Source organism: Colletotrichum lupini, chromosome 5, assembly GCF_023278565.1.
Source record: "Colletotrichum lupini chromosome 5, complete sequence".
NCBI lineage: Eukaryota > Fungi > Ascomycota > Sordariomycetes > Glomerellales > Glomerellaceae > Colletotrichum > Colletotrichum lupini.
In genome coordinates this window covers 101,314-129,135 of record NC_064678.1, presented here as the reverse complement: position 1 = coordinate 129,135, position 27,822 = coordinate 101,314, and the positions used below count along the sequence as shown (strand labels likewise).

Here is a 27,822-nt window from a genome sequence, read left to right as displayed (position 1 = left end):
ACGGCGCTATCATCTAGATGGAGCAATGACGAGGCCTTTTTAAATATGACTTCGGGCACCCCCTTGGAGAGATATCGAGTTGGATCGTGGCTTCAAACAGAGGCCCGGCGATAGATGGACGACGAAGCTGGAGCAGGTGATGTCTTTGTCTCGATGTCAAAGATTTTGGGATCTTCAAACATGGAAATCCGTCATTATCGGGGCCTTAGGCTCGGCTTGAAAGCTATCTGGGCTACATGCTGGAAAGGCCAAAGACCATATCACAATTCAACAACTCGGATCAAGTTGCGTAACACCTAAAGCGTTCCTCCATGGGTTTGGACTACAACGGGCTTTGAGGAAACCGACGGTTAACACGACCAAAGAATCGCGTCTTTTCCAGGAGATTTTGAAGTCATCAATATACGCACTGGCACACACAACTAAAGCTTTGCCAGCTTCATGAAGAAGCAAAACAGAACGGAGGTTAGAAAAAGGCCAAAGAAGGCATTATCGGGGCACTATGAACGAATGTATGTGGCCGCAGACCACTCGTCAAAGAAACTAGGATCCTCACCCCAGGGTCCAACACCGGGCCCCTTGAAGAGAGAACCTCCTTTCCAGACCCATGCGACATTCTCAATCTTTTGCAGCACCCTGACGTCTTCCACCGGGTTCTCCAACAGACCAAGAACATCTGCCTCATATCCAGCCTTGAGCTGTCCTGTCTTGGGCGCTTGTCCACCCACGCTGAGCGGTCCATTCGCGGTCGCCGCTTTGATAGCCTCCAGATTGCTCATTCCTGCTTTCACGGCCGCCTCCAACTCCATTGCCATGTTGAACCCGGGTCCCGTGTCTGTACCTAGGGCAATCGGAATACCAGCCTCGATGGCCATCTTGTATGCCGCCAAGTGATTCGTGGCACACAGCTTCACCTTCTCCCAAGCTGTAGGAGGGATCCCCTTCCCTCCGGTGCCGAGCAGCAAGTCCATGACGAGACGTGTGGCAATGTAGATAATGCCCTTCTCCTTGATGAGATCGATGCACTCGCGGTCGGCAAATGAGACATGCTCCAACGTCGTGACGCCAGCCTTGATGGCGGCCATGATGCCGGGCTTGCCATGGACATGCGCCGCGACCACGCGATTTTGTCTGTTTGCCTCTTCCACGATCGTCTCGAGTTCCGCAGGACTAAACTGCGCGTAGAGCGGATTATCGTCACGAGACATCACGCCGCCAGATGCCATGACCTTGATGCACTTTGCCCCTCGCCGAATTTGCAATCGGACGGCGCGGCGACACTCATCAACGCCGTCCACGATCATGCTCGTTGCAGTGCCAAAGTGTCCTGCAGTGACTTGCGACACGCCCAAGTTCAACAGCACATCTCCAGCCGGGAGAGAGAAGATGTCACCGTGGCCAGCCAGCTGGCTGATACACGCGCCGGAGCTGTAGACGTTGGGTCCCACAATGGATCCATCTTCGATGGCGCGGGAGATCTCGCAGCCCATGCCAGCCACATCGCGGAGGGACGTGTATCCTCGCTGCAGAGCCAGCCAACACATGCGCGTGAGACGGGCGCCGGATGCGGCGGGGTGCTCTGTGATAAAGACCTGGTAGGGATCGCCACTGGATCCTGCGTCGGGAGACTCTCCCCCAAAGTGAGCGTGACAGTCCCAGAGACCGGGCATCAGGTATGGGGTGGAGTAGGACTTGTGAGGAGAGTCGGTGTACTCTTTAGGGATTGCCGACTGCGGGCCGACCCAGGCGATGAGCTTTGATGATATGACGAGGGCAGCATCTTTGGTGGGTTCGCCGTCGCCGGGGATGAGAAGGGAGGTGGTGATGATGGTGAGAGTTGTTTTCTTGGAGATGCTAACGGGCAGTTCGGAGTCCGTGCCGGTGTAAATTGGCCTGAATGAGCCACCCAGAGACGCAGAGTAGATCTGGGCTGGTCGTTCGATGAGACGCCGTGTCATATTGGCTGTGTCAATTGAGTTCTATCATAAGTTTCGATTGAGCTTTAGTCAATTGGTGTCTCAAGACTCAGTCGCGATATGAGATCAAACCTGGCCTTTATGAGGCGACTGGTGATGCTTCGCGGCGTAGGAGGACCATGAGTGTTCCAGCGGTCCCGAGTACCTAATTAGGAAGGTCGTCTCGTCGTCTTACTGTGCCGTCTTTGACCAATCCTCATTGAGAATGGGAGGTTCCCAGGATTGGCCCTATATCCGGGATCATGGGCAGATGGCTGTGAGCGGCCAACGTTGCGATTCAGAGCTACAAATTGTCATGATGTCCTTTTCGACGTTCACTGAGAAAGGCGATTTTGATCGGTCGAGATAAGTACAGGTCAGATTGATATGATTCGACATTCATTACGCTCATCCCCGTTTAGCTATCTTGTAATACGCAAGTCTACTTCGAGCTGCTTTGCAGAACCTTGGAAGCCACCTGCTGACACAGATCCGTGATACTCTGGTTCTTGAGAATCTCGAATACAGGCACCTCAACAAGGAGCTGTTTCATGAACCAATACCGAACCTCAACCGCAATCAAGGAATCAACACCAACAACGTACGCCGGTTTCCCGACGTCAAGCGTCTCAATCGGCACAGACAGCGACTTGGCCAGCTTTTGTACGAGACCCTGTGTTACGATCTCGCTGGCAGTCGACAAGTCAGGCGCCGCTTTCACCAAAGCCAGCCGGTTGACGTCGTCGCTTCCATCACCATTGCCTCCACCGGCCCCACGGCCATTGCCACTAGCCTCGGTCTCACCCATACGGAGAAGGTTGCTGAACATGGGCTTCTGCATCCAATCCAAGAGCCCTTGTTGTGTCATGCGCGCCAGGTCCGCCGCGCTGTCCACCATGTTGACGATCTGAGCTGCGCCAGGCTTTGCGCAGTCGTAGCTTGGGTCGCAGAGCAAATCAAGCAACTCCATCAGCTGTGCCTGTGTGAGATTGTCATGACCGGCGCGGAGGCTTTGCGTCACGGACTCATAGTTGACATTGGCCCAACCGGCCTCAGCGACGAGCACCAAGTCGACCGAGACGCCCTTGAGGCCTTGTGCCACTCGATGACGCGCGAGAGCATCCTCGAATGCGTTTCCAGCTGCATAGTTGCTCTGTCCACGATTGCCCATGATGCCACAGAATGACGAGAGCAAGACAAAGAAGTCCATGTCGTCGGGCAGGAGCTGGTGCAGATTCCATGATCCAGCGCGCTTAGGACCGAGAGTCTCATGGAACATTGAATGAGACATTTTGGCAAGCATGTCATCGCGGAGTACCATGGCGGCCTGTATGCAGCCCTTGATCGGTGGAAGCTCTCGTGATGCCTTCAGGAGGGTATCCTCGACCGCTCCCCGGTCGACAACGTTACACGTCGGCGCGAGCACTGTGACTCCATCGGTGGCTTCGAGTTCTTGAATAAGCTTGAGAGCGTCTGGTCGTCCTGCGACACCACGTGAGGAGAGGAGAAGTAGGTTCCGGGCTCCGCGCGAGACCATCCACCGAGCAATCTCACGACCAAGTCCACCCAGGCCGCCGCTGATAACGTACGTGGCATTCGCGTCGAAGTTGTACCCGTGCTGAAGCTGCGAAGGTCGGTACTCTACTGTGTCGGTCGCGGAAGCGTAGTCGATGATGACTTTGCCTGTATTCTTCCCGCCCTGGAGGAAGCGCATTGCATCCTCGAGCTTTGAAGGTGAGAATACGTGAAGCGGCTTGGGTTCGTGTAGGTGAGGGTTCTCCTCGAACAGCCTTGTGACATCCTGCAGGATCTTCTTCATGAGAGGCTTTGCCTCTTCATGAACTACGACTAGATCAACCGCAGAGAACGTCACATTTCGATTAAATGGTCCCATCGGCAAAGTATTGTTAGCGATGATGTCCGCTTTGCCAATGTCGATGAAGCGACCGAAGGGTGCGATGCATTCCCAAGACTGACGAAGGAGCTCGCCGCCTAGTGAGTTGAGAACCACATCCACGCCTCGGCCTTCCGTGGCGTGAAGCACATCTTGGGCAAAAGTTTCATCACGGCTGTTAAAGATTTGGTCGTCCGAGAGTCCAAAGAGCTGCTTGACAAGCTCACGCTTCGTCTGACTTCCCACGGTCGCAAAGACTTTGGCACCCCGCAACTGAGCAAGTTGCACAGCTGCCTGTCCGACACCTCCAGCGGCTGCGTGGATGAGAACAGTCTCACCACGGCTGAGACGTGCAATGTGGTCGAGAGAGTACACCACTGTAGACCACACAGCCGGAATTGCGGCAGCTGCTTGGAAAGACATGCCTGTAGGGAGCTTCTCTGTTTGCAGTTCAGGACAGCGCACAAATGTTCCGAAGCCTCCTCCAGTAGAGCTGCAGAACAACACCGAGTCGCCTGGGCAAAGATTACTCTCCCGCGAGACTCTAGAGACAACGCCAGCGCCGTCAAATCCGAAGCTTCGCCCAGGAATCTGCCCCAGAGCAATCATGACATCCTTGAAGTTCATGCTGGTTGCCTTGACTTCGATCTCAATGTCACCCGCCTGGAGCTCCTTGTCCGCCTCAGCGTTCTCTGTGTAGAAGATGGTGTCAAGAAGCCCAGGGGTTTCAATAGTGATACTGATGTGCGGCTTCGGAACATCCCTGTTGAATGTGAACGACTTGAGCCTGTCGCCACTTTGCTTCATGGAAAGCGCTTGATCCATATGAGGTGTAGGCATAAGGCGAGGAATGCAGATCAAGCCATTGTCTTCCGAGAACTCGGACTCGTTGTCGGTACCAGGGCAAGAAACGTTGTGCAATCTCTCAACAACACGCACGATACTGTCGACGGCGCTAGTGACAGCCGTAGGGGTCTCAGGCCGGTAGGACAAGTTCAAAGTCACGAAACCTTGGTCTCCTCTCTCTGAACAGACACTCCGGCCGAATCCGATGGCGACCTCGGCTGCGGGATTGGTGGCCTTTGGAGCTCCTCCATAAGTTAACCAAAGCGTGAACCTGGTATCAAGGGAAATCTTCTTGATGGCTTCGAACTCCTTCGCGGCGACGGATGATAATACTGAAGCATCGAGCTCTAACAAGCTGATGACTGCGTCATCTCCGTTCAATTTGGTATCTCCTGATGAAATGTCCACTATGCTGGATATGTCTGCCCCCCCCCGGCTGAGAGCCTGAGACAAGGTGGCTTCGGAGCGACTCGGCCACAGAGGTTTGGATCGCTGAGGTAGGGTTCATGATGATCCTATAGGGTGACTCGACTCTGGACGGTTGGCTTAAGAGGCTCTCATTCTCCGGGCGGGTAGTTATGATGATAGAGACTCGGTGATGTGGCTTTTGTTCATGATCGCGGAAAGCCATTTGGATTCCAGGGAAACCAGCCTCCTTGAGAACCGTGGTCCATTGCTCTTCCGTCAAAAGGGGGCCTTGGTCTTGGTACTCTTTATTGGTAGACCACCACTGTCCTTCACGTAGCCACCAGCCAGGCAACAGGCCAAAAATGAGGCCATCACGGACGTTGTCCAGGTTGACTGTTTCGCCCAGTACAAGCACACCGCCAGGCCGTAGAAGACCTCTGACATACCGAAGTGTCTGTATCAAGTCGCTTGTGGCATGCAACACATTGCCTGCAACGACGACATCATAAGTCCCTTCGGCGAACCCTTGTACGTTGGGATGCTTCTCAAGATCCAACTTCTTGAACGTCATGTGGCTTGCCGCGTAGGAGAAACGCTCGCGCGCCTTTTCGAAGAAACCAGCCGAGATGTCTGTGTAGCAGTATTCACCGAAGCGTACAGCCTCTGGAGGACCACCTTCAACCCCTTGCGCAGCCAGGTAAGGGAGAATCCGGCCGGTCGAGCTCCCGGTTCCAGCTCCGACTTCCAACAAACGAAGTTTTGGATTCGCGTGGGCTAGGACGTTGATGTACGCTCCCATCTTGCTATTATTCGTTGCAAAGATGTCAGAGTGATAAAATTCGTTGGCCAGATTGCCCTCGAATATGACCTGGAGCGCGTTTACTTCTCCTTTGAGGATGCTGTGCAGATGCTCGCCAACCTTCTTGGTAAGTCTCTGCGTAGGCTCGCCTTCGGCTTCATCCAAGATCTCCTCGATACGCAGGTGACTTAGGCCCCGGGACTCTAGCGTCCATGTATCCCGATTCAGGTGTACGCGCCGCATCCACTTGACATACCGAGCCAGGTGATTATCGAATTGCAGCGGCTTATCTTCCTTGTCAATTTGCTCCAGAGCCGCCTCGATGAAGTGCAGAGCAATAGCATCGGCACGATCGATGAGCTCTCTCGGAGGGGCGCGGCATCGGGTATCCTCTTTGAACGCAGCCGCGAAGTAGCGACTCTTGGCATCTACAGTCAGGAGAGACAGGTCGGGTTTGTAATCGAGACCATAGAACTTCTGGCCCCAATCGCCTTGTGAAGTAGCAGCTGTGTCGGCTGACTTGAGACTTGTGATGGCTGTACCCCGCTGACCATCCAGGACGAGAACGGGCTCATTGGAATCGGCAAAGGTGACCAGTGTCCTGCACTCAGCTTCTCGGACAGCGCGCATAGTCTCTCGAGTTGCAACTCGCAGCTGGGGGTTCCCAGGTGCCACGAACAGTTTTTGCGACACCCATGAATTTCGCAGGTGCGAGAACATCATCGTAGGGACGGCGTTCCATCCACCTTGAGATAGGGCGACCATCTGAAGGTGACAAACTGCGTCCAACGTGCTCGGATGAACCACGCACGGGTCTTCTCCAGCGTACGGCATGCTTGAAGTGTAATCTCTCGCTGACAGCATGGCTGTAGCATGACCTTCCCTATCGTAGGAAATGTTCTTCAGCAACTGGAAGTACGGTCCGTAATCGAAGCCTGATCGCTGGGACATGTTCTTGTACAATTGGCTGGGGTGCACGACCAGACGGCATTTGTCGACGTCTGCCTGAAGTTGCTCTTTGATAGACGTCTCGAAGCGGGACCGACGTGCCTCAGAAGCGGCGGCCTGTTCGGATCCCAAGGCTTGCTCCGGTTCAAGTTCGACTTTGATGCTTCCATAAGCGCATTCGTTCCAGTCGTCGCCATTGGTCCCAAAAACCCGCCAGTCGTAACAGAGCTGTTGTCCGCTTGTGTTGGTGGCCTGTCGACGGCGCCGCATCACAATCTTTGCTTCTGTGCCGCGCTCTGAGTCGTCTACATCAATGGCTCTCAAAAAGCGTACGTTGTCTAGCTGATAGCCGCGGATGCGATTTTCAACTGGTGTGGCAAGTTGACGGGCGGCTTCGATGGCCATGACAAGCATACCCGAGCCGGGATACAGCGGTGAGCCGTTCAAGGCATGATCCAGGATCCAAGGGTTCTCTTGGGATCGGATCAAGTGCCTCCAACTTCCCTCTTCGGGATTCCAGTCACGGTCTCTGATGCCCAGAAGAGCATGCCTACGGCACGGACGCTTTGCGTAGTTGCGACTCAGCCTGCTCTCCTCCCAGAACTCCCGAGACCGACTGAAGGGGTATGAAGGAAGGTCCACCAGAATCTTCGGTTTCCGCGATATTTGAGTCGACTCCTGGTTTGGCTTGGACAAAGAAATCGGGATGCCTGCTGCCCAGAGACTGCCGAGAGCCTCCATCAATGATCGATCATCATCGACGTTGGGCTTCAATACGCTGACGTACTGCCATTTCTTAGCAGCCTTATTGCCGAGGTGAGGAGTCAAGGTATCTTGCACAGGTCGTCTGAGAGCTGACTGCTGACCGATTTCTACGAGGAAGTGTTGCCCTCCATGTTTCGATCCGGTCATGGCTTCGAGAGCACCTGAGAAGAGAACTGGAGAGACAAGGTTCTTTACCCAATACGAAGGGTTCGTCACAGCCTCGAAAGATGTGAGGTTTCCCTCGGTTGAGGAGTAGAAGGATACGAGAGACTCCTTGCGTAACCTCTCGGCGGCTGAGCCAGTAGGTGCGCCAATATCACGGATTCGATCTTGATACTCGGCTGCGACAACTTCCATGGCCGGAGAGTGATATCCAACATCAACAGGAAGTCTTTTGACGAAGATCTCTTCCTTCTCCAGTCTCTCAAACAGGAGCTGGATCTCTTTAGTCGGCCCTGAAATCGTCACATTGGCTGGACTATTGATACAAGCTATCGAGAGCCTGTTTGAAAGATAGGGGCGTACGGCTGCCTCGCCGAGGCCAACAGACATCATCGTCGTCTTGCTCCGAGACGCATCAGATGCCAATCGACCTGCCAAGACGCCTCGAAAGTATGCAATCTTCCAGCTAGACTGGCGACCAAGGGCTCCAGCACAATATGCTGCCGCGATTTCACCCGATGAGTGGCCGCATACGGATTGTGGTATGATATCCCAGTTTCGGAGAAGGTCGACAGTGGCAATCTGTAGAGCGGTACAAAGGGGCTGTGAAATTTCAGGCTTTTGAATTCTGGACGATCCCGGGGCCTTCCGAAGCTCTGTGAGGACGGACCATTCGCAACCAAGAGACCGCAGATACTCGTCGCAGTCCATCAGACTCTGCCGGAATACTTCGTAACGCATCAGCTTGAGACCCATGCGCGGGTACTGAGCTCCCTGGCCTGTGAAGACGAAATTGAGCTCTGGCCTCTTCGATGACAAGACTGACGTAATGGGGGAGAGGATCTCTGCGAGGTTGTTGCCCATGTTCGCTTCCGACTTGACCACTGCAAATGCTCTCCAATTGAGTATGCTCTTCTGAGAGAGTGTGTAGGCTAGGTCGGCAAGGAAAACTCTCTGTGCTCTCTTTCGCGACATTCGCTGGGTAGCGACGTGATCTTGCAACGCCGAGGCCTGTCTTCGTGGACCATCCTCATCGGCGGCTGAGAATGTGAGAAGCGAGATGGAGCTATGCTCAGCATCGTCTTCAGAGCCAATGATGACACCACTATCATCAGAAACATCTGAAACAGAATCAGAGATGCCGGCGTCTGGGGCCTGATCTTCGACTGTTCCAATTGAGGTGCTGCTGTTCGCAACACATGGCTTGTAAGAGTCATTAGACTTGGCCACGGATAGGTGGTTTCCAGTAAGGCCTCGAATCCGAAGATAGTTGTATGCATCATCCAATACGACATGTGCATTAGATCCGCCATATCCGAACGAGCTGACTGAAGCCCGGCGGATCCCAGAAGGAGTGGCAGGCCAAGCCGTAGAGCGCGTTGGAAACTGAACGCCTAGCGCATTGACGTCGATTGCTGGGTTCACCTTTTCAAAGTCCGCGATGGGAGGTATAATGGCTCTCTCGAGCGAGAAGACTGTCTTGAGCAAACCCGCCAGGCCACTAGCACCCTCGAGATGGCCAATATTGCTCTTCACAGACCCAATCCAGAGCGGGCTAGATCTATGAGGTCTGAAAACCTCTCTAATCGCGGAAACCTCGATTGGATTACCGACTAGTGTGCCGGTTCCGTGAGCTTCCACGTACTCGGTCTCGGAAAGGTCCAGTCCTCCAGAAGCATAAGTTCTCCGAATGAGCTCAACCTAAGCGGCAGCGCTTATACCCATATAAACAAATTAAATATAAGGTTCGTATTTAATTATTTAGCTCATTTCTCGCGCTATATTTAATTATTTAATAATTAATTAATAAATTTAACTAATTTCCTAATCGGGAATTAAATAAAGCTATTATAAAAGTCCTTATAATATTAACTTATAAACTTTACCTCGATTAGCTCTTCTAATTAAAAAATTAACCTCTTATTTCTATAATACTACTATAAAGCTAGTTCTTAAGATATTAGACCTCCTCTAGTATAAAAGATCTTATTAATAATCGCTATAAAATTAAAGTTAACTTCGTAAAGCTAAATATCCTCTCGCAATTTATTATTATTATAAGGATTATAAAAATATTAAGTATAAGCTTACTTAATATTAAATAAGTTAGCTAATAATTAATTTATTATTAAATTAAGTTAAGGACTAGCTAAGGGATAATTCATAAGTAATATTAATTAAGCTTAAGTACGTAGTTAATTATTATATTTATTATTTAAAATATTAATTATTATTAATATTACGAGTCTTTTATAATACTTTTTAAAATTATAAGGGTATTAAAAATAGCTTATAATTATCGTAGCGAAGGAGGAGGACTTAGATAACGAAGAGGAGGAGGACTTATTATCTCGTTTATATACTATTTTTATTCATAATTATAAAATCCCTTTTTTATATTAAATAGTTAGTAGCTCTACTTAGGTATATCTTACCTCTTTTCTAGCTATTTTAATCCTTATTGAAAATAAAAAATAATTATTATAATATAGAGCGGAGAGTTACCTAACTTAATATAATACTTATTAAAAACTTATTAAGTATTAATAATTAATAATTAGAATTATCCTCGCGAGTTAAAATTATTATTAAGAAGCAGCTTTATCCGCTCCTTAAGTATATATTTAAACTAAATATAATAAGGGATACTACTTAAAATTAAAAATTAAAAAAGAAGTTAGGATATAAATTAATAACGAGCTAACTATTAATAAAGTAATATTACTTACGTTAACTACGATTATAACGCTACGATTTAAAAAGCTATAAAATTTATCTCTTTTTTAAAAAGTTTATTATATAACTTTTTCTATTCCTCGAAATAGTTAATAAAGTACTTAAGACTTATTATTACTTCTTATAAACGGCTATAATTATCTCCTTTACCCTAGCTTTAGTATTTTATTATTTAGAAATAAAATAGCTTAAGTACCGCTTTTAGCTCAGCTAGTAACTACTAGTTATTATTATTAAAAACGTCCTTAATAGGGATCTATTACTTTAAATCTTTATAAGCTTAACTAGTTACTAAGAAGGTATAAATTTACTTTTTCTTTTATAAAAAGCACTATATTATAAGATATATTAAATTCTATTTTATATTGTTATTAAGTATTAGTATAAGCTTTTATAACGACTCTTTAAAAAAAGTAAATATATCGTTTTTATTAATCTTATTACTAACTTCGAAGAAGGCCTTATATTATTAAAGTAATAAGTAAATAAATTTAATAATATTCCGAAGCTTACTAATAGGGCCCCTTATATACTAAAGGTTAAGATCTTTTTAAAATTACTTAGTATTAATTAATATATTTAATTCTTATTTAAATATCTTTTTATTATTACTAAATAAAAAGGCCTTATTAACGAGGTTAAGAATATAACCGTAGTACCTTATCCTCTAGTTGAAAATATCTTCTTAAATATAAATATAAAATAATATAGGATATAAATAACCTAGGTAAGTATCTTTATTTAAAATATTATTATAAATAATTACTCTAACTTAGTTACCTAATTCCTAGTCGTTTATTACTAATTTTATAATTTAAGTAATATTAGCCCTATTATAAGCACTATACTATTATTATAGAATAATAAGGTATTATATTTATTACTTAGCATAGTTTAAAAAGTAAATAAAAACGGCGATAATAATATTCTATGTTAATAAGGTTTATAAATTAAATAATAAATAGACTTTTATTATTAACCTCCGGATCTTTACCCTAATTATATCTTTTTTTTTAATAAAGATCCTACTTAGCTCCTTTTTTATATTTTTATATAATAATAAGAGTTCGTTAGTAATACTATAATCTAACTAATAAAAGAGGGCCCGGAGGTAAAAATTATGAAAAGTTATAAATAAGCTATTACTATTAATAATATACTTAATTACTAATTCCTTAATTCTTATTACTTAGCCCTTCGTAATAATACTAAAAGTAAGTTTTTATTTCTTTAATATAAAGTCGTACTCAAAGAATTTTAATAGATATAATAACTTATTAAAGCTTAGATTTATTACTTAGTATTTTAATTTTAAATAAGCTGTTACTAAGCTTATAGCTACTACTTTAAAATAAGTAATAATACTTATTTTATTATAATAATAATAAAACTAAAAGACTTCGCTTTAAATATTTCTATTATAAATCTCTTAAGTAAAGACCCCCTCTAAATAAATCTATAACTTCCTTAGCCTTATGCCCTTTTATAATATTAAATTATTATTAATAAAAGTCCTCCCTTTTTAAATTATTTTTAAAAAGATAAAGAGGCTATTATAATTATTAAAATTAGTTAATAATACGAGGCTAGCGTTAATTAGGGTTTATAATTATAAAATAATTTAAAATAGTAGCTACGTACTAAAGATCGTATAACTTATTACTAATTAATTAATTATAATATAACAAATTAATTAATATATAATTTAATTAATATTAATAATAATTATAATAATTATAAAGGGTTAAAAGTAATAATACGTAACTTCGTTAGTTTTATTAATATTAAAAAAAGGGGGTACTAAAGGTTTTTTAAATTTTTAAATATAATAAGATACTAAATTTAAAGCTCTATAATACTTAGGCCCTTTTTTTTTATAGTAATTATTAGTAATTTATTTAGTTAAGTAGTATAATACCGAACTTATAATTATAAATAAGGAGTCGCGGGTTTAAATCCCGCTCTAAGTATTTATATTTTTAATTATAAACTTCTATAAGGTATAGTTAGGAATATCGATTTTTAATTAGCCCGGCCCCGGATTCTTCTTTTCTAAGTAACCTTATATTTAATTAAATACGTTAAATATAGGGCCTCACGATATTTAATTATTTAACTTGCTGAAATTCCTATATTTGACTGTTTGTTTGACTTATTTGTTTGATTAATTTAAATGGGTATAAGCGCTGCTAAGCGGTAGCACTGGGCTGGGTGATACTCGGCGTCCGCCCGTCTTGATTTGCGCCTGTGGCACGGATCACTGATCGAATAATGTCTCCGTCCGCCAGAGCTTTGGATAACGGCTTGAGAAGAACGAATGCGTATCCCTCTCCACGAGCGTAACCGTTGGCTTTGTGGTCAAAGCTATAGGATCGGCCATCCGGAGATAGAAAGCCGGCGTTGCTCAAGGGGAAACTCATGCACTCGGGAGTGAGATAGGTATTGGAGCCACAGACTAGGCTCATGTCGGACTCCCCGTTGAGTATGCTCTGACACGCTAGGTGAAGGGCGTACAGTCCGCTGGAGCATGCGGTGTCAACCGTCAAAGATGGACCTCGGAGGTCAAAGAAATGACTGATGCGGTTTGACAACATAGACGACCCTGAAGACGTTGCTTGGTACCGGGATTGGAACTCTGGATCTCGGGCCACTATGGCATCACTATCGCGGCCGAAAGAGGCGCAGAAAACTGAGGTGCGGGAACCAGCAACTCTCTCCATTGCTAAGCCAGCTGTATGATTCCATAAATTCTCGATTAGTGATTCATGCCTTGATCAAGAACATCCATCTATCGGCTCATACCGTTTTCAAAGGTGTGATATGTGCCCTCGAGGAGCCCGCGCTGTTGGGGATCTAAGATGGATGCTTCTGCTGGCGACATGTTGAAAAAGACAGCATCAAAGGCCCGCGGATCTTCTTTCATGAAGTGGGCGTTTTGAACACGCATCTGGTTTCCAGAGCAATCAGATGTTGGCCACGTACGTTGAATCAAAGGCAATAACTCACACTGTCGAGACGGTTAGGGTGTGGATGATAGAATGCATCGACGTTGAAGCGGGTTGAGGGCACCTTGCTTGATGCGTTCCTTGCATTCTCAAGCATCTCCCAGAAGGATTCCGCCGAAGTAGCGTCTCCAGGAAACTTGAGGTTCAAGCCAACTATGGCGATAGGTTGTATCTGGTCTTGCATTGTATCCATACTAATAACTTGACTTTGATGTTGTTGATTATGGATTGACATCCGCAGTTGAGTGAAAAAACGATGATTCCTAATAGATTCAGGACTGTTCATGAACAAGACGTTACCGGATTCGGTCCTTTCTATACAAATTTAGCAGCAGCTCTTGCCAAAGTTTCTTGATGCTGGATAGTCCAATGATCACGGAAAAGAGGCAAAGAAGGGTTTCAAGCGGAAGTTACACAAACTTGAGAACGTCATATTCCATGGAAAATGGATATTTACGGAATAGTGGAAATGCAATTGGTTGCTACAGTCAGACTTCACTTGCGGCTATTCCAGTCTCGAGAACTTCCCTGATTGATTCTCCGCCAAAGAAAGATCCAATCGCGTTTCTAGTTGCTGTTGACATGACTGACAACAACATGCTACATCTAGATAACTACCTTGACTGGAGAGAGCCCAGCTGAGATTGAGAAGGTTTGGGCCGTTCAAGGATCGAACTGACCGAGCCTTGGAAACGGAATCGCGAACCCACTGCTGCAAAAGGTTTCAAACAATTGCGACGTCAATCAGCTCCGTCAGAGTTCAGCTGTCAATCACTCAACCGCCAAATCGACCATTTGAAGGAGTCCGGAAGCAGGTTTCCCGCTTTCCAGACGATAAGGCGCAGCTATTAAAGTCTAACTCGCGAGAACGGGCAGATATTCGGTCGGAACTGAAGCGGCTATCTCATCAACCTTGATCGAACTCCAACAATAGCAAGCGTGGTACACGGATGAGCCAAAAGGTGCGAGCGCTCGGGTCTCAATTGCTCGATCGAGATCGTAGACTACCTTACCGGGGGCGTATAAGGGAATATATTAATTAGAGTTATTAAAGTAATTGCGCGACTCTATACTACTACTATTAAATAAGATATTATTACTTATTTTATAGCGGTAATAGAATATATAATAGTTACGGCTATAGTAATAATCGTCTAAGAGTTATTAAGAGTTTTAGGAGTTATAAGTAAAGTATTAGGGGACCGTACCGGGGGGTACTCCCGGGGCCCGGGGTACACGGATACTAATATATTTAAGTAAATATATTAATATACTACTACCTATATATATTATAATATTACTATAGATACGCAGATATCGCGGCTACCTATACCTCTAAGTAAAATCCCTAAAGTTAAACCTCTAAATCTAATAAACGCTATTACTATTACTATAAAGTTAGACCCCTAACTCTAATACTACTATCCCTATCGAATTTAGAGAAATAGTTTAGTAAGTAAGATAATATAAATATATAGCTTACTTATATAAAGATCTATTAATAAAAAAGAAAATAAAGCCGCTCGTCATAATTAACTTACTTTATTATTTAGAAATTATAGTATTAAGGCGCCGCTACTACTACTTATAAAGTTTTTTAGTATTAGGTAGGTAAGCTATTTATCTTCTCGTAACTATAAGTATTAGAAATAAATAGTCTTACCTACCTAATACTTAGACGTATAAGGTAGGCAAAGGTATAATACTAATACTTACGATATAAATATATTAGTATATAGTCGGACTAATAATAGTAATAAGGATATACTTATATAATACTAAGCATATTATAGCCACTCTACTTATTACTTTACTTAGATACTATAGTTACGGATCTTAACGAAATATAGCTTCTTAAGCTAGATAGTATTAATACTAATAATAATAGGTTACTTAAAGTAGCGCACCTTATATAAGTTGAGTATATAGTCCTTATTATCTAAGATCTCTATTAGCGTAATAATAATAAAAATATAGCATAAGTTATATATCTTATAAATAAAAATATAATTAATACGGCCTATTATAAACTACCTATTACTATTTATATACTTAACGTAATTACTATAAGTAAAGATATACTAATAGAAATTACTAAAGTAAAAGAATATTAGTAATTCCTTTTATTATAAATATGAAGCTATTGCGAATACTACCTATATAGTTAACGAGGGATAGGGTAATAATGCTATAGTAATAGTAAATATCCTACGAATTCGTAAAAAACCCGAGGGTACTTCGAGAGTACTTTAAAAACCTTAATACTATAACAAAAGTAACTTAAAATCACGGCCTATATTATAATAGTAATTTTCCTAGATTTTATACTTTATATATCTCAATAGTATATAAATACGTAGTACTTAAAGTTTTTTTTTTAGTTAAGAGCGATATTATAAAATAATATCCGATATTTAATTAATAAAATTACTTAAAGTTATTAACTAAGAGATAAAAAGGTAATTTCGGACCCCTTAGTAAATATTAATAACCCCTCTCTAGGCCCTAAATATTATTAACTTTATTTCGCGGGCGTCGCCGGGCCCCTTAAAATACTTCGAATTACCAAGTATAAAACTTAACTAAGTAAACATAGTAAATAAGTAAATATAGTAAATAAATAAATATAGTAAATAAGTAGATATAGTAAATAAGCAGACATAGTACTTACTTATCTATAAAGCTAAAACGGTTCGACTACTAAATAGCCTTATATCTAAAGTTTTAGATCTTATTATAAATATAATACCGTATATATACTAAGTATAGGGCTCGCCTAAAAGTTTATAATATATTCGTATCCTTAATAAGTAGAAGCTTATTTTTATTAATTAAGTACTATACTTTATTAACTTAACTAATAATAGTGGGATTACGGTACTCCCCGTCTTTCTTAATAATACTTACTAGCTCTTCCTCTTTAATATCCTCTTATTATATATCCTTTTTATTAATACGAAATAGTACCTTATTAAATAAGATCGGAGCCTTATTATAAAGCTAATATATTTAGTAAATAAGCTTACTATTATTATAATAAAAAGTATTACGAAAGAGGAAGCGCTACGTTATTTATATATTAACTTTTAATAATAAGATCTTTTTAATATTAGTATAGTTCGTTTAGGTTACTATTATCTTAAACTACTTATATAGCTATTAATAATAAATATATTATATAATAATAAATATTAAAGTAGTAGGATATTACTATACCCCTTACTTACCTATACTTATTCTTATTTAATAATATATTTATATTTATAAGTATTCTAAACTCCTTAGTAATAGCTTCGTAATAAATACCTATATAAATATTCGGCCGTACTATATTTAATATATACCCTTTAGCTCTTTTATTAAGTAATATAAGTCCTCGCTTAGCCTTAGGCTTATTTTCTATTATAAAAATAAGTAATAACTAGGTTAACTATCTTTTTATATATTAAGAAATATTATATAAAACGGGCTTAGTAAATAGCTATATATATTCCGATCCTAACCTAACTTATAATTAATAAAAGGGCTATTATAGCGGTATTATCGAGCCTTAGTAACTACTACTAATGGTACTCTACGCTCGGGGGTTATTAATAATAGCCTAGTTAGTAATTTAATATAGCTATTAATATAGTTTGCGAGCCTCGATAACGATACTTATTATATTCTTATAATCGGCTTTATTAATATTAGTACTAACTAGGATACTATTTAACTTAACTAACCTCGTATAAGCCTTTATTATAAAGTTAATAATATTATTATTAATAATATTATTAAGCTAGCTTTATATAGTATTTATAAATTTAGAGTAAATATAATAGGGGATTAGGAAGCTTCGAAATAAACCCGGGGTAATAACTAACTAATAAGTATTTATTACTAAAGAGTAACTACGAAAATAATAAAGTAGTAATTATAGGCGCTCCTAACTTAGTAAAAAGGGCTAGATACGTAGTATATGAGTATACTCCTTATACCCCTACGTAGTAAGGATATTATTAAATAATATACTATATATTAGCTTAGTAAGGCCCTAATATTTAAAATAAATAGGATCTAGAGGGTAAAAAAAGATTAAGTTTAGTATAAGGGTAATAGACGCTAATATAAGCGTCTTTTTTATAATACCCTATACTTTTTTATATTACTTATAAAAAGCCACTATTATAAGATTATTTATATCCTTATATATAATTATATACTAATAATAATAGCGCCCGTAAGTAACTATATCGAAATTTAGTACTAACTCCGGGTTATTACTATTTTTTTATCAATTACTAACGAAATAGAAATAATAAAACTTATTTACTTAAGTATTTTAGAATTTACTATTCTTATTTTCCTATAATATATCCTTAATATAATAGAGAATTAGCGCGATTATAATATAGTACTTATTATTAATATATAATTTAATACCGCGGTCGAGCTTAGCTAAGGATTAGAATATTTTAATAATATTATTAAAGTTCGAACCGTATAGACTAAGTATAAAAGGGAAGATATTAGCCTATTAGAGTCGATCTTTTACCTAGAGCTTAGTAATTATTATATATACGCTTATAAGAGTATAATAAGAATTATAATATATGCTAAACTTATTAATAAAGTATATAATTAGATATTTATAAATTTTTATATTAAACTTATCCTAGTCCTTAAATATTTCTTAACTATATATCTTAAGCTCTAACTTTATATAAATAGGGTATATATATACTAAGGGAATTATATCCTTAGATATATAGTACTATACTTACTAAATAACGAGTTTATAATTATTTAGTACTAGGCGCTTAATAAACTTTTTAAACTTCTATTTCTATTTAGTATTAAGGCTTAAATCGGCTATAGTCTTACTAAAAAAGTAATTATATATTATATTATTATTAATTATATTAGCTATGCTCTCCTCGGGGATAAAAGTAACCTCGTTTATAATAATTATCTTATTATTATTTTAGGTATAACCTTTATTATTATAAAAGGGATGCTTCGGGATTATTTCTAGGTATTAATTATTAATATAAAAAAAGATCTTTTAGATTTAAATTACGATATTACCCTTCTTAATAATATAAAAGTCGTTTTAATAATTATAGCTAATAGTATAAATATAGCTATAGTATAGCTTCTCTTTATTTATTTAGTTAGCTTCTTAGTAAATATAAAAGGGGTCGAGGTATTCATATATAATAAAGTCTAATAATAAAACTATATTAGTCTCTTTATTCTCGTTATTAATAATATACGTAAACTCGCTAGACGTAATATATACTAACAATACTTAACTATATAACTTAAAAAGCTTAATAAATATATTAATAAAATATACTAATCCTCGATATATATTATTAGCTACGTTAGATAATAAGAAGTTAATAAATATTACCTAAGAGTTAATAATAAATAAGTTTAATATAATACCCCTTTTTATAATCTCTTATTTATTTAACTTATAGAATACTCGTATTATGAAAAGCTTTTTAAGTATTAATAATACCTCCGCTTTTTATATAAGGATTAAAAAGAATTTTTAAAAAATACGAATTTTTAAAAATACTAATTATATAAAAAGCTTCTTAATAGCCTACTTAGTAGCTCCCTTAATATTAAAAAAAATAAAAAGAAGTTAATAAAGAGTAATATACTCCGTACGATTATTACTAAAAATATAAAAAAAAAAGCTAAGCCTAAGCTCGAAGTCCGATAACTAAATAAACTTATTTTAATAATAGGGGATTAGTTTTAAAATATTATTATCGAGTTCTTAATACCCTTTTATTATAATACGCTCTTTTAAAAAAGGGCTAGTACGGATAGTAATATAGTTTTTTATAAAAAAAAAGTATTATCCTTATCGTTAGTCTTATTAAAGGGCTAAGTATCTAGGTTATTAATATTATCTTCTTTAAAAATACGATTATTATATACCCTAGTAATATTAGCTTTTTTTATATTAAATCTAGTTAGTAAATTACCGTTAGCCCTAGCTTTATTAACTTTATTAGGGTCGATATTATTAAGATTAATTGCGCTGCTTAGATTATAGTTAGTTATATCCTAATTATCCTTAATAAAATACGAGCTTATTTATAATATATATAGAATTAGTATTAAATACCTCGCCCTTATTTTCTATATTATTTATTATATTACTATTATCTATCTTAGCGTCTATTTAGTAACTAATATCGGCTTTTATTCTTATATTAATATTACTATCGTAGTTTTATAATTAAGAAACCGATTAGTTAATACTTAATTAAGATACTTAGTTAGCGCTAAGCTAAGGCGCCCTTTAGTAGTAACCTAGGGCAATATTATCCGCAAGTATATTAACAAAAAGCTTTTTACGTTTACCTATCGTCGTAATAAATAGAGGCGTCGCAGTAAGTAGAGGCGTCGCGTATATTTATATTATTTTTTTAATAATAATTTAACGTAGTTAGATTACAAAATACCTATTATAAGTATTAAAAAGGTAGGTTAAGAAATTAGGTAGTAGTAAGTAGTTAACTAGTAGAGGAAAAAGGCCGTAAAAGTAGGGTTATATAACTCTTACTAAGCTAACCGGGCCCTTACCGAGCTAACATACCTCTATTACTACTACTTATAAGCACATATTTATATCTTTATTATTAATTTACTTATTTACTACTACTTAGGCCCTTTATTAATTTTTTTTAATTACTTATCTCGCGTATATACGTACTTATTAAATAAGAATAAAAAATTAACTTATCTAGCCCTCTACCCGCGCTTCTAAACCTTTCCTTTTTTCCTTTTTCTATACTTATTATAAGTTAGTCTATTAAATTAATATAAATAGCTTATTCTTTTACTACCTAACTTACCTTACTTATTACGTATCCTTACTCTACCTATTTATAATATACTACTTACTATATCTTTATAATTAATTATTATACCTCCCTATAATTAAACTAAAAGAGGTAATAAAAGTAATAAGCGTAAAAAGAATACGCATCGCTCTACTAAAGCTTAGTTTTAAGCTAAGTATAACGAGTCCCTTTTTATTAAGTAGTAATAATAATAGCTATATAATAAGGAGCTTAAGTATAAAGAGCCAGAGCCTAAGCCTAAGCCCGAGGCTATATAAATTAACCCTACTCTACTACCTCCCCTAGAGACCCCTTTTATTCGTTAAGTAAATATTATAATTACTCTTCTTATTTATTTTAATATTATCTAACTAATATATTTTATTAAAATGCCCTAATTACTAAGGTTATTAACTATAATTAGTATATTATTACCTTAGCTATTAATAACCCCGGCTTTTTTTTAAAACTTATTACGTTAATAATATCGCTCTTAAAAATACTCTAGACTAGCGCCTTATTATTAATAATAATAATACCCTTACCCTTTTTAATAATAATACCCCCCTTAAAAAGATTAAGAAGGGTAATAAAAAGGCTACTATAAAAAAAGTTAATAACTTTATAATTATTATTAATATAGTACACGCTCTTACTAATATTCCCAAAAAGACTTATACTATATTATATAATAAGTTAGATTTAGAGTATTATTAGAACTAGCTCCTTTTTTATAATAATAAGTTTATTATAAATATTATTTATAAAGTATTTAAGGACTATATTTTATTATTTAAAAAGGTTATTAAGCTCTATAAGCTATATACTACTTAGTACTAGGACTTTTAATATAAGTTCCTCTTTATTTACTTTTTTAATTAATATAATCGCTTTTTTAATAATTATACTAAAGTCTTTAAATTATATCCTAAGCTTAGTAATTTAAATAATAATACTAGCGCTCGCTAAACTATATATAACTTATTACTTAGCTAGCTAAATAAGATTACTTTTATTACTATTTAGCGCTTTATTAAGTCCTTTATTAATTACGAAGTTACTTTCCCTAATTAGTAGTCCCTACTTTATTATTTTATTCGTATCGTCTTTACTACCTTAGCTCTTATAATATTCGAGTATATTAACTATAAAAAGGAGCTTAATAAAGATATTTTTAAAAGCGAGAAGCGTATTATAAATAAGAATTTCTATATTAAGATCCGTAATACTTATAAAGGCCTTACTATTATAAATTATTTTATAAATATTAATAAAGAGCTCTTTATTTAGAAAAAAAGAGACCTTATTATTAGTAGTCGTACCTCGGGTATTAAGCGTTATACTTACCGCTATATATAAAATAATAAGGCTCCCCCGCTACCCCCTATTAACTATATTACTTAAGCTCTTATTCGTAATTTCTATTTACGTAGACCTACCCCTAGTTCTTTTACTTCGAATATTAGTACTAGAGGTACTAGAAGTAGTCGTCTTTCTATATCTAACTTTATTAATAATATTATATAGACCGAGTTATATAATCCTTTTACTAATACCGCTAGTATTAGTAATAGTTCGTATCGTAACCTTAAAATAAATAGTACTTATAATACTTACGAGTCGACTAATAAGTCTAATACTACTACTATAACTAATACCTTACTTAGCTCTCTTTTTATATAGTATAGCGCTTACCGTAATTAATTTACTATATATATACTTATTTAAGTACTTAGCTATCTCTATCTTTTTTAATATTAATATAGTACTAATTATATAAGTTCGACCCTCTCGCTTTAGTATAAAGAGATTAGTATAGCTTACTACTAGTATAACGGATATATAATAAGAAAATATAGAGGCTATAAGAGGGAGGAAAGGAGGGATAATATATTAATATATAAACTTAGGCTTAAGGGTTACGAACTAAACTACTATAAAAGAGGATAAGCGGTATATTATTAGTATATAGTCCCTTACCTAGAGGCGAGTCGGCGCTACTTATGGCCCGTCTTTTAAAAACGTATTAAGTATAGGTAACCGATTTAAACTTAATTATATATATATTAATTATAAAAGCTAACTATATAATACTTACCTTAGTAAAGTATAATTATATTAATATACTAACTATATAATAGCTCCTATCTAGCCGCTTAGTAACCCTCGCTATTTATTTTCTTCTTATAGCTTATATAACCGTAAATAAGCTTTATTTGTTTTTTTTATTCTACCTTTACTAGTTACTCGGGCGGTTCTTAATATCGATTATATAGTATTAATACATAGTATTAATAAATACTCCTACTATTTCGATAGACTATTTTTTTTAGATTTTTTAACTTTTTAACTTTCCTTTTTATAAAGTTTATAATTATGGATTATTAATAGCGATATTAAGTACCCGACGCTACTACTTTATAAGCTACTTACTTAGCTAAGTTTACTACTCCCTAAGTAATAATAACTTATAATAATATAGTATTAGAAATACCCTTATTACCGTTATTAAAAATAATACCGACCTTATTAATATACGCTTTTAACTTCGACTCGCATATATATATATATATTCGTTACTTCGTTTTTTTTATTAAAATCGAAAAACGCTACTTCTCTTATTATTTATTATTATTATCTTATTACTATTACCCTATTACTATCGCCTTATTACTATTACCCTATTATTATTACTATTATTATTATTATTAAATCGTTTACTTATTTTTAAATATATATTATTAAAATACCGAGACGTATAGTTATTATCGACCCCTAGGGCTTTTTTAATAACTAGAAGTTCGATTTTATAAGTATTATATTAAAGGACCCCGAACTATAATACGGCTATCTTAAGGAATACGGATTAAATATTATTAACTTAAAAATTAGAAAAATATATATTAATATAGCTATTACCCTAATAGGCGCTTAGCTTATATAATATAGTAGTTTTAAAATACCTAACTAACTCTAGAGTATTATTAATATTTTAAAAACGTAGTATAGGAGTAGGTTAGGAAAAACTAAAAGGGATATTCTAGAGTTATTAAATAAGGCGGAAAGTAGGGGGTAGTTTTTAGCTATTTAGAGGGCGATTAATATATTATAGTAAGATCGTTTTAGTAACGGCTGCGGCCGGCTATTATTAGTTATAAAGTTTATTACGTAATAAAGATACTCGATATTAACCCTAATAGACTAGCTTGCCCGTGAAGGCAAAGATGGCCCCTAATGAGGCGGACCGGACCCCAAAGGGAAATAAGCTTTATATAATACTTTATATAGTATTTAATACTCTACTAGCCCTTTTACTTAGAGCGGTCTTCTAACTTTAGTACCCTAAACGGGCGAGTAAGTACTAAGTTCTATAATAGGTCTCTCTACTATATCTATCTTACTAATCTCGCAATATTTATAAATATATACACATTACATATTATATATTATATATTATATTAAAAATATATATTATATTAAATATTATATCATTTTTTTCTTCGCTAAATATAATACCCTTTTTTTAAGCTAAATTATAGTATATTAATTATATTAATTTTTTTTACTTAAACTACCCCGCTTATTTATTATAGCCTCTAATAGTAATAATAGCCCGAGCCCCTTTATTATTATTATTAATATTATAATCGAGCGCTATGCTCTTTGAAGTATTAAAGTTGGAGGATTTAGCCTGTTTCTCTTTAATAATAAATAACTAACTAATAATCTCTCTTTTTTTTTAGCCCGAGCTTAGTGATAAGGAGTATATTAACTTAGTAAGCGCGTAGCTAGAGTAGTAATAGTATTAATAGTACTAATAGTACTAATAGCGCAAAGAGTCCCCTAGGCAGTACTAATAGCAAGAGGAGACTACTAAAGGCCCTAAAAAGTAATAATAATATTATAATAGCTACTTACCAACGGTACTAGTACTATAATAATTTTAAAAAAAATAATATAAGTTATAATAATATAGAGAAGGTGTTTATAATATTCGAATTAATATAATACCTATTATTAATTATATATTTTCGCTTAATATTACCTTTACTTAGATTTATATAGGAGGAACATAACCTACTTATAACTCCTAAAACTCTTAATAACTATTTAGTAACGGTAATTTAGTTAGTAACTATCGTATTTATAACTACTACTATCAATAGTACTTCGAGCATTATAGGGGAAGCGACCTGCCCCCTCCTCCCAGTAAAGTACAATTAGTACCTTAGTCTAAAGGTTTAAACTCCGCCAAATTTGCCGTGCTAGGCCCTTGTAACGACTTGCGTGGAATAGTAGTAAAAGTTAATATAGCCTAAACACCAGGCGCTAACCACCAAAAGTTGCCTAAAGAAGAAGGTCTGTCACCTGCCCGGATTAGTTACCGAGGCTTGTACCATTCGGTTTAATCCGCCGGTCTGTTGAATAGGTATCTTGCGTCTTTACTTTTGCATAGTTAATGTGTTCCAATTAGGGTATTCGACTAATAACGGGGGATGGTATCCGCTTACCGACGTGACAGAAGTCTCCTGCCGTCGCGCGGTTAATAAAAAGCAACATTTAAACTAAAGCATCACAACTCGAACCTTATACTACAACGTGTTAGAGCAACTGTTCATACGAAGTATTACCGTACTGGGGTTCATATCATAGTAGATGCCCCTAAACATTATCAACTCTGCGAAACCAATTCAAGTAAGAATCCCTTCACAGCTTCCAATTCCCCACATTCCGTCCGCTTCCTCACTATCGGATTAGAAGTCCAATTCGACCGCAGCATATAGCCGACTGCGCAGGGGCTAATTAGGGGCCCTATTTACGATTATCGTAGCTAGCCTAACTTACGGTTAGAACCTCCTTTTTATACTTACTACGCAAATATTTATATAGTTTAATTAATCTCTTTATTAACTATAGTTCGAACTAACTACTTTATAATAGGGATACTAATACTAATTAGTAATTAAATTCTATTATTATAGATCGGTAAGGTATCTTATTACGTAAAAGAGACGACTTCTTAATACCGCACGGGATAAGAGATTTGTACTAATTAACTTACGGAAATAAACGAAAATATAATAGGGATACTAATACTAATTAGTAATTAAATTCTATTATTATAGATCGGTAAGGTATCTTATTACGTAAAAGAGACGACTTCTTAATACCGCACGGGATAAGAGATTTGTACTAATTAACTTTACGGAAATAAACGAAAAAGGGGGCGATTTTTAAATACCGTACGGAATTAAGTAATCGTAGCCCTTTATTACTTACGAGAGGTCGACGTTTACTACGTTAAACTACGTTAATTAATAAAACTACTTAAATAACTAGCCTTTTACTATCGCCCCGAGTAGCTTTTTTACTAAACGACTTTTTTATAACCGGCCCGTAATTAGAAATTAACTAATTAAATTAGTAAAAGTACGGTATAAAAGAGTACCGCGCGATTAAAAAAGGGGATCTCTAAATATAAATATTCTTACTTAGCGGTAAAAGTAACCCTATAGGAGCTATTAAGCTAAGAGATCTATAGTATATAAGAAAGTCTATTATTACGAAGATTTTATAAATACGACCTTAAGCCCGCGATCTAAACGACCTCTTTATAGCTCCCTTAATTACTTCCTAAGTATTATTTAAGAATATAGTATAGGGAATAGTTTAACGAGGGAAGAGGGGATTTAGAGGTCTTTATAATATCGAACTAAGAGTATTACGGATCTTAGAAATTAACTTAGGAAGAAGGCGGCTACCCTAAAGTAGTCCTATAACCTCCTGCTAGAGTTATTATTAGCTTAAGAAAAGGCTAAAAAGACGAGGATCTAAGGGGAAAAGAAAAGAATTTTCTAAAGGGCTACTAAAGGGCTTCTTTTTTATACTAGCTCCCGGCGCGAGATTACTAATTTTAAGAAATTAATTAAAGAAGTTAATTTTAAGAAATTAATTAAAGAAGTTATTTAGAGATTATAGAGAGTACGAGGCTTAGGAAGCTAGAAGTATATAGGATAGCGAAAATCGGTAACTAATAAAGATCCCGAGACTAATTACTATATCTTCTTATAATAATATAAACGTCTGCCGCTACTATTATTAAAAAGAACTACTAAAACCTACCTTTTTTTATTAAATAAAAAGGAGGATCTTAGTAAGTACGATAGCTAGCGATTTAAAAAGGTAGTAATAATTATTAAAAATAGTAAAAACGAGAATAGTAGCGAGACGGCGAGAAGAAGTAGGAATTTTTTAAACCCCGATAAATTCGTTAGGTAGCGAAAGTACGGATTTACTACGACCCGCGCGCGGATTAAATATATCCCCGTTAAAATTAAATACGTTAGTAATTACTAATACGGGCATAAGCTAGAGCACGACCCTTAGCGAGTTAGGGTAAAGAAGGAGAGGATAAAACCCGATCCTAAATAAAATCCTAATCCTTTATAAGTAAGTAAATATTAACCCGGACTATTAAGGGACGTAGATATATAAAATCGTAAATTAGCTTAGTAATAAGTAAATTAACGCGGTATTAATCTATTTAACTAAGGTTTATAAGAAAAAGGGGCTATAGGGGCAACCCCTATTTTACGAAATCGTAAACGACCTTAGTTACTAACTAAACGAATAGTTCGCGAGCGCAAGCCTAAGAATTATAAAAGTAGTTAATAAATTCCTCTATGGGCGAGGGGTATTACTAGCGTAATTATAATTATAAAAACTATACGAAATACTAGTAGCGATAATTATAAAAAAGGAATTCGTATTATAAAACTAGGCATAGGTCGATAGAGCGTATAATCGCTTTAATAAATTTAGAAAAAGGGTAAACGACTTAGATTTCCTCCCTATAATTACTAACGGAAATCTATTATTATAAAAAGATATACCGGGGCAAAATATAGTACTAAAAGTATAATAATTAATAATTCTACCTATTTCGATCTATAACTCGTTACTACTATTAATACGAAATTCGGCGCCGATTAGCTAATAAAAAAGGAGGTAAACGACCCGAAGTTATTAATACTACGTAGCGACGCAGGGATCGTATATAAATACTAAAAATCTAGTAGCGAATACGAGGTAATTTATAGACCTTAAGAAGATCTTTTTAAAAGAGAAATTATACTTTGGGGGGAAGTATAAGGTCTTATAAAAAACCCTAACGATATTTTACGATTATTATAAAAAAGTCGGAATTAGGGAATACTAGTACTATTTAGTAATTAATATCGTACTCATAAGCAAAGCCTTTAATTATTATTATAAAGCGGTGCGTAATCTTAATTAAAACGACTTTCTTAGTATAATTAACGTAATCCGAAGCCGCTTTAAGACCTATAATAAGAACCTAGAGCTCCTATCTAAGTTACGAGCGATTTCTTTCGTATTTATAGCTAGGATAATAAAAAGTAAATTGCGAATAAAAATCTTTAAAGAGCTTATC

General features: G+C 37.1%; 3 protein-coding genes across 3 annotated transcripts; all 3 read right to left on the bottom strand.

Moving 5' to 3' along the window:
• Positions 1–500: 500 nt before the first annotated feature.
• On the bottom strand, positions 501–1,958 carry CLUP02_09462 (amidohydrolase; the record flags this gene model as incomplete). Its single annotated transcript, XM_049288440.1, has 1 exon — positions 501–1,958. The coding sequence occupies one exon, from the start codon at positions 1,956–1,958 to the stop codon at positions 501–503; it is 1,458 nt and encodes a 485-aa protein (XP_049145584.1).
• A 439-nt stretch (positions 1,959–2,397) lies between these two features.
• CLUP02_09461 (KR domain-containing protein) lies at positions 2,398–9,478 on the bottom strand (the record flags this gene model as incomplete). The annotated part of the gene is made up of 2 exons (XM_049288439.1): positions 2,398–5,187; positions 5,288–9,478. Coding segments are annotated over 2 exons (6,981 nt in total), but the record flags the coding sequence as incomplete, so codon positions are not given.
• A 3,224-nt stretch (positions 9,479–12,702) lies between these two features.
• On the bottom strand, positions 12,703–13,711 carry CLUP02_09460 (KR domain-containing protein; the record flags this gene model as incomplete). The annotated part of the gene is made up of 3 exons (XM_049288438.1): positions 12,703–13,244; positions 13,316–13,460; positions 13,520–13,711. The coding sequence occupies 3 exons, from the start codon at positions 13,709–13,711 to the stop codon at positions 12,703–12,705; spliced, it is 879 nt and encodes a 292-aa protein (XP_049145582.1).
• Positions 13,712–27,822: the final 14,111 nt, after the last annotated feature.